This window comes from Solanum stenotomum, chromosome 9 (genome assembly GCF_019186545.1).
Source record: "Solanum stenotomum isolate F172 chromosome 9, ASM1918654v1, whole genome shotgun sequence".
Lineage (NCBI taxonomy): Eukaryota > Viridiplantae > Streptophyta > Magnoliopsida > Solanales > Solanaceae > Solanum > Solanum stenotomum.
The window spans coordinates 56,667,707-56,685,974 of NC_064290.1; the positions used below are offsets into that span (position 1 = coordinate 56,667,707).

The window sequence follows — 18,268 nt, forward strand, 5'->3', positions numbered from 1 at the left end:
AAAAAAAAAAAAAACTCCCCTCCCCTAGCTTTTAGCTTTTGGCTTAAAATAAGTCATTTTTGACTCAAAATAAGTCATTTTGATAAATGTCAAACACTCTAATAAGTCAAAAACTGGCTTTTAAGCCAGTTTGACCATCTTAAAAGCCCATCCAAACAGACGCTAAATATAGAATTTACGCAAGTGTTCCCTTAATTTTTTAAATCGTTGTTTAGATATTATCTCTATTTTTAGACGCTTCGTAGATATAGCATTTTAGAAATCACCCTTATGAATAGCGTTTGACTATGATCTGATGTTCGGCTATTCGCTTTTATATTATTAAATTGTTGTTTTGTTTATACTTGTTTCAGATTAAACATTAAACATTCATTTCCATATTGGTTTTATCTTGTTCAACATAAAACTTTTTGCTATACTAATAATGTATTTATGGTATTTTTTTGCAAATTCCCTTTGTTAAAATATCCTTGTAGCTCACTCCATGTCCCTTCTTTTTCAACCCACCACCTCTTGTCTATTTTTAGCCTTCTTTTTTTGTTTGTTTTCTATACTTTTTTTTCTTTATTTGTTTATCATTTTAAGTTTACTCCAATTGTTTGAAAAAATAAATAATGTTAACACAAGAACTCAAGAAGAAACTTCATGATCCAATAAAATGGTAAAATGTAATTAAGTGAACTTGTCTATAAAGCAAAGTCATCCATTTACCTATTTAAATATTCCCTCCATTTCTACTCTCGGTGTGACGGAGTTAGGTCGAACTTAATAATTAATTTAAACATCATTTCTTTTTAAACATTCATTGTACATGTATATATTATTAATTTTGAACTCAATAACTTCACATAACTAGGATCACAAATCAATTTGTTTCAAACGCTTATGAGTGTGTACAAGTTACCTACACCATGCAGAGAAAACGCTAAAACATAAACTGCAGGTTTGACCGAACTAAGTAACTGATTCAAATTCATCATTTATTTTTAAAATGTTCATTCATATGTACAAATTACTAATTTTAACCCAATAACTTCACAAAATTAAAACCACAAATTAATATGATTCCAAATTTTAATTCCGCCTATGAGTGTGTACGTTACCTGCACCATCCAGAAACAGAGCTACAATGTCAATTTCAGTTGAACTCAATAACTTTAATTCTAACTTTATACGTAGTTTAAAAATAAATTACATCTATACAACTTTGTAACTTTGAGAATAAACTCATAAGTTTCAAATCTCGATTTACAAATACCACATTTTTTAAAAAAGGGAAATAAAAGAAGCAGCTTTCCTCATATTTATGTGTACCATAGTCCATATACAAGTGGAAAGTGAGAGGAGTAAAAGAACAAAATATTTATTTGTTTGAAAAAATCTAAAACCCTAAAAACAACACTACAGAATTTTGTGTAAACAAAAATACAGAGAAAGCAACAATGGCGATTTTAGGGCTCTCAAATCCAGCAGAATTAGCTTCTTCTCCTTCTTCTTCCTTAGCTTTTTCCCACAGGCTACATTCTTCCTTCATTCCTAAACAATGCTTCTTCACCGGAGTTCGCCAGAAAAGTTTTTGCCGGCCTCAACGTTTCAGCATTTCAAGTTCATTTACTCCGATGGATTCTGCTAAGATTAAGGTCGTCGGAGTCGGTGGAGGTGGAAACAATGCCGTTAACCGTATGATTGGTAGTGGCTTACAGGTATCTATCCTCTTTTCCTTTTTGTCCCTTTTCTTTTTCCCAATTTTGTTGCTTTATGGTAAAAACACGAGTTTTGTTGTAGTACCTTATCTACTGTTACAAGTTTTGTTGCTTTCTCAGTGTCTTTATATACTATTTCCAGTAAAAAAGGATAGACTTGGATTTTATTTTATTTTGGTTATTTATTCATCTTGCATATACATATTTAAGAGGAATGTTTTCAAATTAGCTAGCTATTGAAACTCCAAAAGCATTAACGATAGAAATGAGAGAAAAGAAAAAGGAATATGTTTCACCAAGAAAATGGATTTCATTTGTTGTATGGACTCAGTAAACTCTGTGGCAGTGAGCATTTTCGTTTGGTTCATATTTTAATTGTTATCAGTTATACATGTCATGAATTTTGATAATTCTGTTTCTGAAGTTCTAGATCAGAATATGATTGGTTGCCTGTTTCTGGCTTCTTTAATTGGTTTTGGGAACCACTCTGCCTTCAAGTGAGGTGTTAACTTGTTTTTGTACTCAATTTGCTGCTTATTTGTCAATATTTGCATCAAAGATTGTATCTCAATGCATAATGAAGAAATAATCGGAGAGAGATATTTTATAGGCTTTGTTATCCAGGCTCGGCAGGAACAAGACCAGGGACTATGCTCTATGCTTTGTTCCTGTCCAGGGCTGGAGCTATAGTGTAACATGGGGTTCGGGTGAACCAAGTAGCTTTTGCGTAGACCTGTATTTGTACTACAAACTCAAAAACAAATATATTGTTGTTGACGTGTGAAACAACATACAGAAACAATCGGATAGTTCAGTGGTGCATGCATGGGCTGCAAAGCTCTTGTGTCCTCTTCTTACTTCATCAAAAAAAAAAAAAGCTCGTGTCCCCTAGATATATGGGCTCAAAACTTGGTAGCTGCCTGTCATTTGTAGTTGATTTTTTGCTATATATGCTCTCTTTCTAAAAGAGAATATTCATTACTCTCTATTAGTTTCTCATAGGTTCTCTTTTCCGAAAAAGAAAAAATCATTAAATTGATAATTGAAAAAACCAAAAAAGTAAAATATATAGTTGTTGACGTGTGAAACAACATACAAAAACAATCGGATAGTTCAGTGGTGCGTGCGTGGGCTGCGAAGCTCTTGTGTCCCCTGGGTATGGGTTCGAAACTCGGTAGCTGCGCATTATTTGTAGTTGATTTTTTGCTATTTATGCTCTCTCTAAAAGAAAATGTTCATTACTCTCTATTAGTTTCTCATAGGTCCTTTTTTCCTTTTTATATGCAGCTTTTTTCCGAAAAAGAAAAAAATCATTGAATTGATTATTGAAAAAAAAACAAAAAAGTAAAATATATAGTTGTTGACGTGTGAAACAACATACAAAAACAATCGGATAGTTCAGTGGTGCGTGCGCGGGCTGCGAAGCTCTTGTGTCCCCTGGATATATGGGTTCGAAACTCGGTAGCTGCGCGTCATTTGTAGTTGATTTTTCGCTACATATGCTCTCTTTCTAAAAGAGAATATTCATCGCTCTCTATTAGTTTCTCATAGGTCCTTTTTTCCTTTCTATATGCAGTTTTTTTTCGAAAAAGAAAAAATCATTAAATTGATAATTGAAAAAACCAAAAAAGTATAATATACAAAAACAATCGGATAGTTCAATGGTGCATGCGTGGGCTGCAAAGCTCTTGTGTCCCCTAGATACATGGGTTCAAAACTCGGTAGCTGTGCGTCATTTGTAGTTGATTTTTTGCTATATATGCTCTCTTTCTAAAAGAGAATATTCATTACTCTCTATTAGTTTCTCGTAGTTTTTTTTCCCTTTCTATATGCAGTTTTTTTCTGAAAAAAAAAAAGGTCATCAAATTGATAATTGAAAAGACCAAAAAAGTAAATTGTTGTACTGAAGTGCCATTGGTCATGTATCGTTTGCAAATCATGATAATTATAGTGATAGGTACTTATATTTATATAGTGTTCAAGTAGTTTGTGATATTTAGTTTGTCGGATTTTGAATATATCAAATATCAGTATTTGTTCGTTAGTTTGGTGATTGTTATACATTAGCTTGAGGTCATTGTCTTATCTTAAAATTCAGAACCCATAAACCTAAAATGCTGGCTCCGCCTCTATTACTTCCTTTACTTTAGAACATAGGATCTCATAACCAATCTTCTTCTTTCATTTGACTTGAGATTTCCTTTTATCCTAGCAACAAAGTGGTTACCCTTGGGTTCTCTATAACCATCAAATGATTGATTTTTGGGCATTTTGTTGACTGCCTAAATCTTTTGATGTTGCTTTCTAATTCATTATCTTCCAGAAAAGCGTATGTTGGAATACAATGCCATTACAAGGTTGCATGTGTACTTTTAGTGCTGGGTAACAAATTGTGCCATGAAGAGAAGCTAGAAATATCCCTTACAAATAAAGAAAAGGAAAGCTAGAAATTTCTTATTGTCTATAGGATTTTCGATCAGTTGGCTTTTTGTTATTATCTTTTCTGAAAATTTATTGAGATGCCATGTCATGATCCCATCCCTTCATTTCATATGACGAATCTAAATGCTCCATGTCCAAAAATAGGGTGTTGACTTCTATGCTATAAACACGGATGCTCAAGCACTGGTACAGTCTGCTGCCGAGAACCCACTTCAAATTGGAGAACTTCTGACTCGTGGGCTTGGTTAGCACTCTTCTGTCTCTTTATAAAGAAATTACTCTTTCATAATAGCTGTTTTTCATTAATCAAATTCAACCTTGTTAAAAGAACTTCGGCAAAAGCTAACGTTAAGACAGTTATACTCTATCCTGACTTTAGAAAATGACAGAGTATTACTTTATTATTACCTACATGGAATCATGTGGTGTCACATGTTGCTCTTGAGTCTAGATGTAGATGCCTTTTGTTATGCTATTGATTTTGAGGTTTATGTTCAACGGTTTAACAAGCGCGACATCTTTATGCTTCTTGATAAGCTAGTTAACTCTATCTTTATTCGTAATGATTTGTTAAGTAAGTTGCTTTTAGAGATGCAGGTACTGGTGGCAATCCTCTTTTAGGGGAACAGGCAGCGGAGGAGTCAAAGGAAGCTATTGCAAATTCTCTAAAAGGTTCAGATATGGTTTTCATAACAGCAGGAATGGGTGGAGGTACAGGATCTGGTGCGGCTCCTGTTGTGGCTCAAATAGCAAAAGAAGCAGGTTATTTGACTGTTGGTGTTGTTACATATCCATTCAGCTTTGAAGGACGTAAAAGATCTGTGCAGGCAGGTCCCATTTTCAGTTCCTTGGAGAATTGTGATTTACTTCTTTTTCTGGACTTTTGGAGATCTTTCTGCTCCACATCAATTAGAAAAGGTTGAAGCATGTAAGATATTCCTGCTTAAAAAGGGAAGGAGGATATCCAAGGTGATAGAAAATGTTGCAAGAAAATAAAAAATAAGCAATTGGATTTCTTTAAATTATTTTGGGGTTCTGGCTTAACTAGCTGCATCAGTATCCAAAAAAGGAACCTCTTCGACTTAAAGAGTAGGAAATCTTTTAGGAAGATGCATTTTCATTTCTATTGATTACCGGAGACATGCTTGATGCGGAAGGGAGTGAGGTGAAGATGGTATTGAGTTGTATGGTGTCAAGTTTATAGATTAACTGTTGAGATGCACAAGAAACTTATAGTGTTCCTTGATGTATCTAAAGGATATCAACTGCTTTCTAAGGCAAAAGTGTTCACATGCTCATGCCTGAACAAGATTCTGACTTTTCTAACTGTCTGATTTTTTTTGTGTCAATGACCTACGTTCCTTTTCATAAAGATTTTTTGTTCATGGCAATGTTTTATTCTCCTGTCATCCATAGTCTTCCATGTTTCTAATTTGAACTTATTGACTGACAGGCTCTGGAAGCAATTGAAAAACTTCAGAGAAATGTTGACACTCTTATAGTAATTCCCAATGATCGTCTACTAGATATTGCTGATGAGCAGACACCACTTCAAGATGCTTTCCTTCTTGCAGATGATGTATTACGTCAAGGTGTCCAAGGAATATCTGATATAATCACTGTGAGTTTTTTTGTCTAAAGCCAGCATCTCTTTTCTTTTAATGATATTCTGAAATTCTTCGTTGTCTCGTATAAATATGTATAATGTCATTGTACTGGTTATGAAGTTACTTTACTAAATTCCCAAAACACACTTGCAGACACTCACCAAAACTAAAAAGGGCCTATTTCTTCTATGATGAATTTTTTCTGTACTAAATATTTTCATAAAGTTGCATCTCCCATTAAATTAGCTATATCGTTGTATGCATTATAATCTAGATATAATATGAACTGGTCCTTTTTCGGTAGATTCCTGGGCTTGTGAATGTGGATTTTGCCGATGTAAAGGCAGTGATGAAAGACTCTGGAACTGCTATGCTCGGAGTGGGGGTTTCATCAAGCAAGAACCGAGCTGAAGAAGCAGCCGAACAAGCAACTCTGGCCCCTCTAATTGGGTCGTCAATTCAATCTGCAACTGGGGTAGTATATAACATTACAGGAGGAAAAGACATAACTTTGCAAGAAGTGAATAGGGTGTCCCAGGTGATGATGAACTTTTTTTTTCCTTTCGTTTGTTCTCCATAGCTCCAGAAGTATTAAAGAAACCTTCTGCTCTATATTAAATGTTGGCACTATTTCTCACAGGTTGTTACCAGTCTGGCTGACCCCTCTGCTAACATCATATTTGGTGCTGTTGTTGATGAGCGTTACAATGGTGAAATACATGTGACAATAATTGCAACTGGTTTCACCCAGTCGTTTCAGAAGACGCTTCTATCTGACCCACGAGGAGCAAAGCTACTTGAGAAGGGCTCTGGAATCAAAGAAAGCATGTCATCACCTGTTACCCTGAGATCATCAAACTCACCTTCAACAACCTCACGGACACCTACTCGAAGGCTGTTCTTTTAGCTCCTTTATATTGTTTTTTTTACAGCTTCATTACTCTCCCTTTTAGTTTCTTCCTTTGTATTTAACATGTTTTGCTGAAGGGAACTGATTGGTGTTTGCATGTGGCTGTAGAGATGGTGATTATTCTTTATCAGATGCATACTCAGCTGTGCTCTCTTGTGACATGCACGTTTTTACGCATGTAAAATATTTATACTTGTTGATTATTTCCCCTTCGATGAATGTTGGGACTCGTAAATAGGTTGGAAAACTTTACTCTCCACCGCTTTATTCTTTACATTACAGATTACATCCAAGAAATATATTGTGTGAAGTTGGACAAAATGGATCAGTTAAATGCTAATTTCATAGCAACAGACTGGCTATGGAATTATACAGCCCAATGGTTTGGCAACTGAGGTGGATCTAAGATTTTAAGTTTATGGATTATAGACTGCATTGTGTTTTGTTTATCAAGTTCTTGACAAATTATTTATACATATTAAGTGAAGTTCTTAACGGTACTGGGTTTTGGACCAAAGCTACAAACTTATCAAAGATAAGCAGATGACCACATCTGTTTGAAGAGACGCATGATGCGAAAATACATTATACTTGCTCATTCATATTTCCGTGCTAGGATATGGAAATTCTACCTTCAAAAGGTAAGGATAAGGTCTACAAACACCTCACCCTCTCCAGGCCCCACTTGAGAGATTGCATTGGGTATGTTGTTGGCTAAAGCTATTGAATCTTGATCATCGTTTCTAAAGGAATCATATTTGAGATGTGGGGTAAAAGTATAAAATGTAGTATATATTAAAACGTTAGATACATATTACCCAGAGATGTGAACAATATAGTTGCATTTCATTTATGCAAATTACCATCTCATTATAGCCACTAGAAGAGGATCACAAAAAGAATGACAGTTCAGGGTTAGGTGCAAAGAACAACATACTTTCACCAAAATATTCAAATAGTTGTGGCAATAAATTTGCAGCATCCATATCCTTCTTCAAGACCTGACCAAGAGCAGCTGCTGTTTTTTGGCTTTGCTCGCCAGTAATCTCCCTTTTGCTGGGTCTCGTCACATTGGTCACATTCTTATTTTGCAAATCTTGTGGACTTGATGATAAATCCTCATCTGTAACAGCCAGCACTGTGTCATGTCCATCGGTAGCTCCTTGTATGTCTGCTGGCAAAGAATCTGACAGCATTGGTGTAGGACCATCTGTCACTAATTTCTTGGTTGGCGGCTGTGAGACCATGTTGTCCGTGCTGGTTTTGCGTTTGTCTAGACAATTATGAAGCGGCATTGAGAGAAGTGTATTGATAATCAAGGATGACAAAAGTAACATTTAGCATGACAAAAGACATCCATAGAAACAAACACACAGAATCAATATTGCAAAAACTTATATGGATATACAGATATACACATTATTTCTTCACTGTAAATGGTTTAAGATATTTGAGCCTTACTGAGTTCCTAATTAGTATCTAGATACCAAGTGAGAGCACTAAAACCTTCAAAGGTGTTTCAGACAGAAACATGCTTGCGTTCTAATAATTTAGCATACAATTTCCACATGCTATCATAAAAAGAGAAGTCAATCTGATCCACAAACTAAGATATAAAAAACTATCGAGATCTATCCTATAGGAAGTATCATTCTAAGACCCAATTTGTATTGACAGTTAGAGCAGAAAGACACACTCAGCGGACAACTTAACACACATATTTCAAAAACCTGAGTTTACAGAATTAGTTAACTTCAAGACGTACTCGACAATGTAGTCAAGACTTTCAATTTACTCTTCAGGAATGTCCGATTTGATGGAGATAGAGATGCAGGAAGCATCTTGAAATGCTCATACATGCATAGACCCGCAGCGCACTGTAAACGAAAACATAGTTGGAGGAGTTTTCATAAGTGAAGTAGGAAATAATCCTAAAAGAGAAGTCATGTTAGGCTACATAAAACATCACAAGAGAAACAAGTTGATGAAATGACAGAAAAACGCTTGGATTATGCAAGCAAACTACCATTAAGGCCCCATATACGCGCCAAGCTTCATGTCTCTTCATTTCATTTTTTTGTTTCTCAAACTGCATTTCAGGCTCCAACAATCGCAAATAAGCTTCAAGATTTGGCAGCACAAGCAGGCGAACCTACACAAAATTTATAAGCATCACAGATTGCAACAAAAAGTTGCGCCTTAGTCCCAAACAATATTGGGTCAGCTATACGGATCCAAATTGACCATGTTCCCCATTTAAACATTACAGGTTCCTAAAATCTTAAATTTTAGAAACAATGAAAAGATAAAAAAGAAAATACAGGGATATCAAGGAGATACCACACCAGGTCCAAGAGCTGCTAGCCCTTGAATTGCTCCATAATGCTGTGGCAGTGCCTTGGCTGGATCAAGATAAGCATGCAGCAAAGTCTTCGTGACACGTGGCTGGAGACTGTGATAGACATGACCATATCTGCGCAGCAATAACTTGTGAACGACACAGTCTCAATTGATTATGGAGATTTAACCAAGATCATGGAAGTGAACGATCAACAATTGCCAAGCACTATCGTTTCAAGCAGATTAAGAAATGCTTTACACGTGTCAACAATTAAACAAATATATAACCACCCCCTTCCCCTGAGACTCCATAAAAATAGTAGGTAGCATAGGAGATGCATGCTTTCTTAGCCTTTGATGGAACAAAACCAAGAGAACGACTGAATAAAGAGATCCCTACCGCCTGCATATTAAAGCAATCAACTTTGCTGTGAAGTCCCTTAGTTCCCAATGGTTGTCAGCGAATTTATTCCCCAGCCTTTTCGCAACAAGGCATGTCATTACAGACGGCATCGACTGGTGCAGCTGGAAAGGTTAACAAGAGAATCAACAGATGCAATTATAGCAACATCATGCAGCCCCAAAGCCCAAAGTTGCAGGATTAAGCCCAAACCAACTTTCCAGTTATGCATAAGACACTAATTTAATGAACAAAGTAATTTAAGAACTTATTCAGAGTAAAGAAAATTAATGTTGTTCAAGAAAACTAACTCCATCTCTTTTCTTAACAGACATATACTTAGTTGTCCATCATGATTCTCCAGAGACATATTAAGGTTTGAGAAATCCAATTATAAAAATGATCTCTAGCTTTATAGAGTTAGTTTTTATTAATGTTTTATCCGGCATCCTTTTAGAAAAATAAAATGAATAAATAACATCAAATAATTATAAAACATGGTCATCAAGGATAACCAGATTTATAAAGATAGAGGTTATAAAAATTTATCCTGCATCCCTTAAAAAATAAAAGGATAAGTATACTGAAGTAAATGGCACTGAGATATGGGACTCACATATGGTTCAATATGTAAATGAGAATTCTGAAGAAGGCTCCAGACTAGCCTCATCAAAGCAAAAAGGAGATCAAAATTATTCAAATTCCGTGCAACCTGACATAAAACAGAATATCATTACCTCATTTATCTCACCTACAAATGTTACATTACTGGACTTGAATTGACCTATACCAACCTCATCAGCAACAAAATATGTGAAGTAAGGAACTAAGGGATGGAGCCCAGGGTCTGTTGCTAAGCTTGCTAAAGCTTCTTTGAAGAGAGGGGAGTTGGATTTATTCATGATAAGCTCTGTAATCTTGTCATAATAAAGCTGCAAAACAACCAAAGATGCATAAGGATAGAATCATATCGATGGGCAAAGAGGACGCAACCATATTGGCCAAGGTGTACCTGAAGCTCACGGGATAAGACATGCTTAACAGGTACTTTAAGATCAACAGGAACTCCATCCTCCTTATACTCTGCCTTTTGGTTATCAGGAGGTAGAACAAGTGCTGCCATGAAATTAATCTGTCAGTTGCAAGTACAAATTTTATTTTTTGACAAGTTCCAGGTATAAAATAACATCCATTATGAATTTTAATTGGTTCTGTTTCATCACTATCCTCTTCCATTATTTTCAGCCACAGAGCAGAGAGAACAAACCAAACCAGGACAACTAAGAGAATGAGAATCAATATCATGTTGATAAAACAGCGCATAACAAACAACAGATAACTGGAGAAACCATCATCTATGTTTGTTAACATGCTACACAAGTAATTGCTGCTAAGTTATTGTAAAAGATGAACCTTCAAGTGGAGGGTTTTCAGGAATAGCAGGCTGTACCCCTTCTATAGCTAACCAGTGAGCAAAAAGAGCAGTATCTAGTGGTGCTTTCGGCAGAGGTGCTTCGATCACCTAAAACACAGAAAGAGAAAACTTACTATACTTAACTAGTCCAAAGAAGAAAAGTTGGTAGCAAACCCAAGATATTCCAAATTTCTTACATCTTTGAATTCTATATCCTTCTCTTCAATATAGAACAAATCCTTATGCCCAGCAGCTCTCCTGAACCGTAAGGGATCTCCCGAAGCAAAACCATATATTGGCTGCGCAAGGCACACATATATAACACAGCAAATAAAAGACAACCAATAAGAACAGATAGTTTTCGCAAAATGATTAGAGTCAATGCAATGACAAACATTCAAACAACCAGGCAATGAACAAGGATGGATGTACATCAGGGCAGTAGCTGTGGCCTCACCACTGCCTCCAACTTGTACTACATATATATAGATTAACTTTTTGAACATCTATACTTGCAAAAAGTTTACACTGAAAATAGTGAGTCTAGTGATAAATCCAAACCCTACTTACTTATAATCCTGGATACGCCTCTCATTGCCAGAGGCAGACGAAGATTTTTAGTTTATGGGCGAGTTCTGGATCATTTAAGCATATTAAATGAATAATTTAACACAAATACAATGTTTGAGGCAAAGTTAGTGGATTTTGCCCAACTCGTAACTACCACATTGGTTCCACCCCTGCTGTCAATGAGCAAAAAGAGTAATAGCTGAAGAGGAGAGTTACCTCCACATTTCTCAAGGTGAGTGCAGAATCAACATCATCAGTAGATAAAGTAGTTCTTTTCGAATGGCGCATACATTTTATAGCCTCCTACATTATCAACCAAAAAATCCTAGAAATTCACGTGAGGCACAATAATCACCTAAAATTTGAATTTCACAACATTTTTGTTATCTCGAACAGCAAAATTTAATACAATAATGCGAGCGCCGAGCTTCAAACATGAAATAGAACAGCTGTAGCAAACAGAGATTGACAAATTGGATATGAAGAGGCACCTGCATAATTTCCCGAATACGGTACTCGACATCGGCGGCGAGAGCTGGCAAGACATCCGGTGATAAATTGCTTATTCCGATGCTCTGTGATATCACTTCGATTGCCTCTTCCGGCACTGTGCTCATTTTTCCGTTAAGGCAGTTACAGTGACGATTTCAGATGTAGGGTCGACGGGATTATACCGGAGTAAGGAAAGGTAGAAGATTACACCAAGTGGAACAAATAAGAAAAAAAATTACAATAAAATCTAGTCCCTTTGGCCATAAATAAGATTTGAAATATTTCAATAATATTTTAAATGAAAGTATTTATTTTACAAAAATTGACTCATATTTCAACTTTAAACTTTGAAATATAGAGTTTGAAAAATAAGACTTAAAAGTTTGTTGTACGATATAAAGGGATTTATGAAAGGTTACAATCCCTACCACGGAATACTACACCTTCACACCTTCATCGACGTTGTTTTTTAACCGGAAGACCGAGAGCTAACGGTAAGACTTTGGCCTATTCAAACACATACTTCATGATATGGTTCAAGCATGTTTGTTGCTGAGAGTAACAAGATCAAGTTGCTAAGGATTAATGCCTCATTTCTATTTCTATGGTCGATCGAGGGGACCTAGATTGTTGATCTCTTCTTTGTGGTGGAAGATTGCTTTTATAACCAGAGTGTGTTGGGGAAGACAGGGAAGATGGATTGGATCGAGATGCCTATGCATCATATCTATCGATAGAACCGAACATGTTCCACCTTCAACCTCCGTCCATCACAACTAATCTCAATTAGCTTTTACTCAAAGCTAGCTTTTATTATTTTGAGACATCGAATAATAATAATGATGAGTAATGCATCTTGCTATTGTTATTTGCCCAAAGAAATGAAAAAAATTAAGAACGCATCGTAGAACTAATACAACATTTGTGTTTGTTGAACAATACAATGTTTGGCTTCCAAAATCACAAGCAATTCGAAAGTATAACACTTTTTTCGCCCGAGTCTTCTCTGATTCATGACAATTGCAACTCACACTAATTTCACTCAAATATTGATCGACTTTGGAAAATGCTTTCGACGTCTTTTTTACATATAGAAACATATCAAGTGGAAAAAAAAGACTACAAGGTTGTCTTGGCACATTGATGTGAGTACAATCACGAAAACATCGATTACACAGGAGGAAACAGAAGGAGATGTTCAAGATCTCATACACACACTTCTCTTACACACTCAAAGTACTTGTTCTTTTGCATTTACAGATACTTAATCAACATATATATCGCCACAACAAGAATGACAATTCCAAGCACCGCTAGAAGCATACACATGCAAGAGCAACCACCCTTTGTGCGTTTGTTCAAAATTCCAAGCTTTCTCTGCACCCGCTGTTGAATTATTGGGGAAAAAGAGGAAAGAAAACGAATTAAGTGACAACAATAATTCTCACCAACAATACAAAAGCTGAAGAAAATGAGACGGATAAGAACCGTCTTATTGACAGAGCAAGTGTTTGTACTAAAGTGTCTCTTGGTGCAGACACTTCGTTTAGGTTCTTTTTTATTTTTCCTTCTTTGGATAATCATCCCGGCTAACTTGCTGCACATCGACTTATCCACCGGGTCACTCTACTTAACAAAGCTTATGTAGATGAAAAGATTTCACCTAGTTTCGCCTCTCTAGGCTTCAAACATTGTGCCAAGGTTGTAACTCTAGTTATTTCAACAGCTAGGCCACCCCTTTGCAGGTAGAATACTTTGTTTGGTAAAACCAGTTACTTTGCCTTTCTATCAATGTCTCTCCCCCCCTCCCCCCCAAAAAAAAAGAAAATTACATATGCTCCTCTTCCTCCTTATCCTCTTTTGGTAATTCAACACATCAGGATTATGGAATTGACAAAAATAATCAATATCCTTACAGTTCATCTGACCCCCCTCCCCCACCAAAAGACAAACAAAAGCTATCCAAATGACACAAGTGAGAAATGTGACTACATGAATGTCAATTTCATGTATCGTCATCAGGACGAAAGTGCTTTCCCTTCACTATCAAAAGAAAAATGTGACTACATGAATGTCAATTACCTGTGTCATCATAAGGACAGAAAAACATTCCCTTCACTTGTCCTTAATGTTCTAGCAACTCACCATTTTTTAAGCGCACACAACCAATCTCTAGGTACCATCCCAGTAACAAAGAAGCCTTCGGGGTGTAATGCTTAAACTTCTAAGTATTTTAACCTATTACGTCCTGAACCCTAAACACATGATAGCTTTAAACCTTCTTCTCAAATTAAACAAGACATGATTAGTCATTCCAAATTGCAGAGCCTTCCACACAGTTTCTGCGGTGCTGGAAGATGTCTACAGACTTAGACTCCTAAAAGAATATATAAAGTACAATGCTCACGAGAACTAGAGTCAAAATCAGGTCCTAACAAGTTCTCACCTGAAGTCTTGAGTCTGTAACTTCAACATGTTCGTCCAGGTCATCCTGCATTTTTGGTAGGACAATGAAATCAGTATCCACTTTAGTAGCAGAAAGGTTTTATTTCCGTAAGAAAATTGAGAGTAACTATAGTTCAATGTAAACCAGAAAATAGAGGTCATACAATAAGTCTTGTTTGCAAGCCAAGTTCTTCATTAACTGCCAGTGCTATATGTTTAGTGCTCATCACAGTCTCCTCCAAACTCTCAAGGCCCTCATCTTGCTCTGATTTGAGAGTAAAGCAAACAAATAAGAAAAATAACAGAATAAAAACCAAAAAACTAAATAACATTTCAAACTTATTACTTCTTGCCTCTAAATTAATGTAACATTGTGTGCATGGAGTTTAAGATGTTATTATGACTTGTATATAATATTAGTAGAGGCCAAAGCAATTAGTTAGACAGGAAATCATATCAAAATTTAAATTTGACTAGCTACATAAATTTGAAGAGCTTCAATGAGGAATCATGGTCAAATTGGATTCATATGGCCGAGCCCAACTTGTTTCAACTGAGGCATAGTTGTTATTGTTTACATAAATTTGAATTCTTGAAAGCTGTGAAAATAATTTTCCATATAGTTGTCACCAAAGTTTAAATTTGAGCAACCAAATAAGAGAAAAGAGTGTCATACAAACTGGGAATGGAGGAGCAGAATAAAACTCACCTTTCATAATTTGCCGTTGAAGACCAACAACGCCATAATTATCAAGACCTGTTGCTCTGCTCATAGCATCCACAGGCTTTATTTCTGGTCCAAGCAAACTGTCCCTATTCGCGAAGCTTGACATGTTCAATGTGGAAGCCATTTGAGATACTTTCGATTTCAAATTTCCAAGCATATCCTTGCGACGGTTCATCTCTTTCTCTGACCTACATACAGGAGAGTGCGCTAAAAAAAAACACATACAGAAGGCAACATAGCAGTAGTAACAGAATACATCAGTTTATTCGAATCTATATATGGACGGTGCAGCACGCAAACAAACTTTATAGGGACTTTTGAAAGAGACAACTGTTTACACTGTTAAGTCAGATTGCAGAAGAGAGTCTCCACATTCTGAATTACCATATAGACAATTCACATAAAACTTATTGCATAAACCAACCTAAAGTTTTATTTCAGCTATTCATCTCCATGGAACTCTCTATATTTCAACTAAATGTGTTCTAGAAATTTATAAGATTATCAAGGAAAAAAGGAAAATTATACTTTTTACTGTTTATTAGTTGGCACTTAAGGTATGGCCCAACCATGAGGCTGAAAATTCAGTAGTATTAAGTTCATGCTTGATTTAGGGGGTGTTTGGATTGGTTATTTTAAGTAGCTTATAAGCTAAAAGCCATAAGTTGGTCATATCCAACATTTTTCTTTAAGCTTATTTTTCTACTATTTTAGCCTAAAAGGAAGTGCTTAAAAGCACTTTTGGTCTTTCCAAAACACCTCCTTACTTAGCTTTCAGTAATAAAATATAAGACCCTAGGAAACTTTGATTGAAAATATGTGCTCCATTGGACATAAAAGTCTTGGAAAATGAATCAAATTGAAATGTCATTTCTAAACAAAATTCAATCAGAAACACATTCAACTAAAGTTCAATATCATGAAAGAAATACATTTCTTCTTCCCCCCCCCCGTGTCCGGAGCCCGCATTGGAGCCCTGACTAAATGCATATCAAGACAGATAAAACACAACAATCAGTAGTTGTTTTAGGAACATGTAGAAAATTAACCAAAAAGCATGTCAACAGGCGGGTTTCTTTCCGCAGCACTCTATTCTTATACAATAGATTTACACCCATGATATAAAACACTCAATTTAATCACTGGAGTTATACTTTACCATTGCAGCCACACAATGAGAGAATCAGATAAAGAACACTCACAAAGGCTGCTTTCCAGGAAGCTTCGACAGGATAGACTGTAAGTTATCAAGTCTAGTTCCTAATATAGTAATCTTCCTCCTTATAGCGGATGAATGACGCTGTGCTTCTGGGCCCGAAGCAGGCAATGAACTCCTTTCAGATATCATGTTAGTGATATCATCCGCGAGTTTCAGTCCTTCGTTATACTCCCGGATCCATGAGTCTCCAGAAGAAGCCATTACCTGAAGAGACATTAGAAAGAAATACATTAATTTCTGCACATTGACTGCATCTCAAGATTTTTTTTTGAAAAATGTAATGAGAATTGTAACCCTTTACGCTTCTTTTCCATCATTAGAAGTGCTTTGAGGATGGTCCATCAAAACAAAAATATGGATAGTAAAAAACCACATAAAAACAAAGGGTAAGGAGATATTAAATGAAATCTGGAACAGAACTTCACTTTCTCATATGATGTGCAACACCATCCACATCCAACAACTTAGTCCAAATATAACGAAAAACAAGAGGAACATCACAATTTCAGTTTGATGTGAGATCAAATTATCCTTGGCTTCCCAACTAAGTAGAACTGCACCTCCTCCACCAACCATCCACAAAAGAAAAAGAACTTCAAGCACCATAAAGAATAAAAAGGAGAAAAAATAAAAACCAGAAATGTGACCTTGAAGTTTGCAATGCATTTGTTCCTTCCTACACAACTAGATACTAGTATAGCCAATAGAATGATGATATATTGCGATACATTCTAAAAAACATACCTAATTTTTGGTCATATTATTTTTGTATGTGAATCAATTATTACAACAAGAAATACTAAAACAGCAACCAACTTATTCTGATGAAATGCCATAATTTCTTCGCTGTCTTCTAGCTAATCTAATTCCAATACAAAATGTGAAACTCAACAACAAAATTAGCTCAATAGCGAAAAAATGTGGCTATAATTATATGAAACAGCTAGTGTGAAACTGAGCTACAAAAATTAACTTAAATAACAGCCAAACAAAGTAAAAGGCAGCTAGAATTACACGAAACAGCAAAAAAATCCCAAAGCTCACCCAATCCAGAACCCTAATTCTTCATTTGCAAAAGTATAAAAGAGCAAAAATCAATACGCTACATAATTATAGTCAAAAACACCACAATCTCTGCCGAATTACGGATGATTGAATTCCATCCGAGTTCATCACTTGAAAAAATTCAAAAAAAAAAAAAAGCAAAATTATTGAAATGATCGCACATAGGTCAAGTGAGAAAGAGTTATAATTACCTCTTTCTGATCTGAATTTGCGGTGGCGATGGTGGAATTGTGAGAGAATTGTTGAGAGAGAAACGGCGAGTCGGAATAATTTTAAAGGAGACGTGCCACTAACTTTACCGGCAAAGTTTGTCCAGCTCCATTGGCCTCTTGGTTATTGTCTACACGCGCATTTGTTCATTATTGAAACCACTTTTAACTTTTACCATTAATTAAAAGAGAATAAGAAAAATAAAACTACTTAATTAAGAAAATATTTGGCTAAGCTTAAGTACACTCATTTTAATTTATATAAGTATTTTTTTTATTTTATTTAGGTATTTAACAAATATTAGAAGTATTAACATTGAGAATAGTGTTACAACACTCGTCTACTTATTTTCTATTCCAATTCTCGACCTCGAAACTTTTTTAGCTAGGGGCATGTCCCATTAAGCTAAAGTTGTGATGCAGCTTGTCATGTCTAATCATCGCGTCTGGGTTCTTCTTCGGCTTATCTCTACCTTTCTTAACTCCTGCTACAATCAAAATCTCACACCTTCTTACTGGTACAGTAAGCTAAAGTTGTGTGTGATGTGTCATATCTCTGCGCTTCAATTCTTCTTCGGTCTAAATCTACATCTCTTAACTATCGATATAATCAACCTCTCACGTGCCCAAAACATCTTAGTTGCGTTTTTCTCATCTTATCCATTACGACCTTATCTTGCAAACTCTTTGTTCCTAGTCATCCCTCATATTATACCCACTAATGC

General features: G+C 35.8%; 3 protein-coding genes across 4 annotated transcripts; 1 reads left to right on the top strand and 2 right to left on the bottom strand.

The window, feature by feature from the left end:
- Window positions 1–1,366: 1,366 nt before the first annotated feature.
- LOC125875653 (cell division protein FtsZ homolog 1, chloroplastic) lies at window positions 1,367–6,807 on the top strand. The gene is made up of 6 exons (XM_049556660.1): window positions 1,367–1,703; window positions 4,290–4,389; window positions 4,743–4,972; window positions 5,599–5,766; window positions 6,057–6,290; window positions 6,393–6,807. Exons 1-6 carry the CDS (start codon window positions 1,443–1,445, stop codon window positions 6,657–6,659), a joined length of 1,260 nt encoding a protein of 419 aa, XP_049412617.1. The 5' UTR covers window positions 1,367–1,442; the 3' UTR covers window positions 6,660–6,807.
- Window positions 6,808–7,423: 616 nt separating this feature from the next.
- On the bottom strand, window positions 7,424–12,116 carry LOC125875648 (transcription initiation factor TFIID subunit 6-like). The gene is made up of 12 exons (XM_049556652.1): window positions 11,878–12,116; window positions 11,603–11,689; window positions 11,014–11,115; window positions 10,816–10,924; window positions 10,415–10,518; window positions 10,197–10,334; window positions 10,019–10,114; window positions 9,403–9,527; window positions 9,003–9,135; window positions 8,689–8,814; window positions 8,428–8,539; window positions 7,424–7,935 (listed from the first exon to the last, which is right to left on the bottom strand). Exons 1-12 carry the CDS (start codon window positions 12,001–12,003, stop codon window positions 7,553–7,555), a joined length of 1,641 nt encoding a protein of 546 aa, XP_049412609.1. The 5' UTR covers window positions 12,004–12,116; the 3' UTR covers window positions 7,424–7,552.
- Window positions 12,117–12,888: 772 nt separating this feature from the next.
- On the bottom strand, window positions 12,889–17,717 carry LOC125875663 (syntaxin-51-like). Of its 2 annotated transcripts, XM_049556672.1 has the most exons (6): window positions 17,526–17,717; window positions 16,253–16,473; window positions 15,033–15,238; window positions 14,488–14,588; window positions 14,325–14,369; window positions 12,889–13,264 (listed from the first exon to the last, which is right to left on the bottom strand). In XM_049556672.1, exons 2-6 carry the CDS (start codon window positions 16,468–16,470, stop codon window positions 13,133–13,135), a joined length of 702 nt encoding a protein of 233 aa, XP_049412629.1. In that variant the 5' UTR covers window positions 16,471–16,473; window positions 17,526–17,717; the 3' UTR covers window positions 12,889–13,132. The 2 variants fall into 2 exon arrangements, with proteins under 2 accessions (XP_049412629.1, XP_049412628.1); XM_049556671.1 differs by lacking the exon at window positions 17,526–17,717 and having other exon boundaries at window positions 16,253–16,485.
- Between the last annotated feature and the right edge of the window lie 551 nt (window positions 17,718–18,268).

What these genes read in the sequence shown, in the direction of transcription:
- LOC125875653 (XM_049556660.1), top strand. Translation starts at nt 1,443, where the DNA reads ATGGCGATTTTAGGGCTCTCAAATCCAGCAGAATTAGCTTCTTCTCCT. An exon ending in GAATATCTGATATAATCACT is followed by an intron (nt 5,767 to 6,056) that starts GTGAGTTTTTTT and finishes CTTTTTCGGTAG; the next exon opens with ATTCCTGGGCTTGTGAATGT. An exon ending in AAGTGAATAGGGTGTCCCAG is followed by an intron (nt 6,291 to 6,392) that starts GTGATGATGAAC and finishes TATTTCTCACAG; the next exon opens with GTTGTTACCAGTCTGGCTGA.
- LOC125875648 (XM_049556652.1), bottom strand. Translation starts at nt 12,003, where the DNA reads ATGAGCACAGTGCCGGAAGAGGCAATCGAAGTGATATCACAGAGCATC. An exon ending in ATTTACATATTGAACCATAT is followed by an intron (nt 9,528 to 10,018) that starts GTGAGTCCCATA and finishes TAACCTTTCCAG; the next exon opens with CTGCACCAGTCGATGCCGTC. An exon ending in AGTCTTGACTACATTGTCGA is followed by an intron (nt 7,936 to 8,427) that starts GTACGTCTTGAA and finishes ATAATTGTCTAG; the next exon opens with ACAAACGCAAAACCAGCACG.
- LOC125875663 (XM_049556671.1), bottom strand. Translation starts at nt 16,485, where the DNA reads ATGTCTCTTCAGGTAATGGCTTCTTCTGGAGACTCATGGATCCGGGAG. An exon ending in TCAACGGCAAATTATGAAAG is followed by an intron (nt 14,589 to 15,032) that starts GTGAGTTTTATT and finishes CTCTCAAATCAG; the next exon opens with AGCAAGATGAGGGCCTTGAG. An exon ending in TTACAGACTCAAGACTTCAG is followed by an intron (nt 13,265 to 14,324) that starts GTGAGAACTTGT and finishes ATAATTCAACAG; the next exon opens with CGGGTGCAGAGAAAGCTTGG.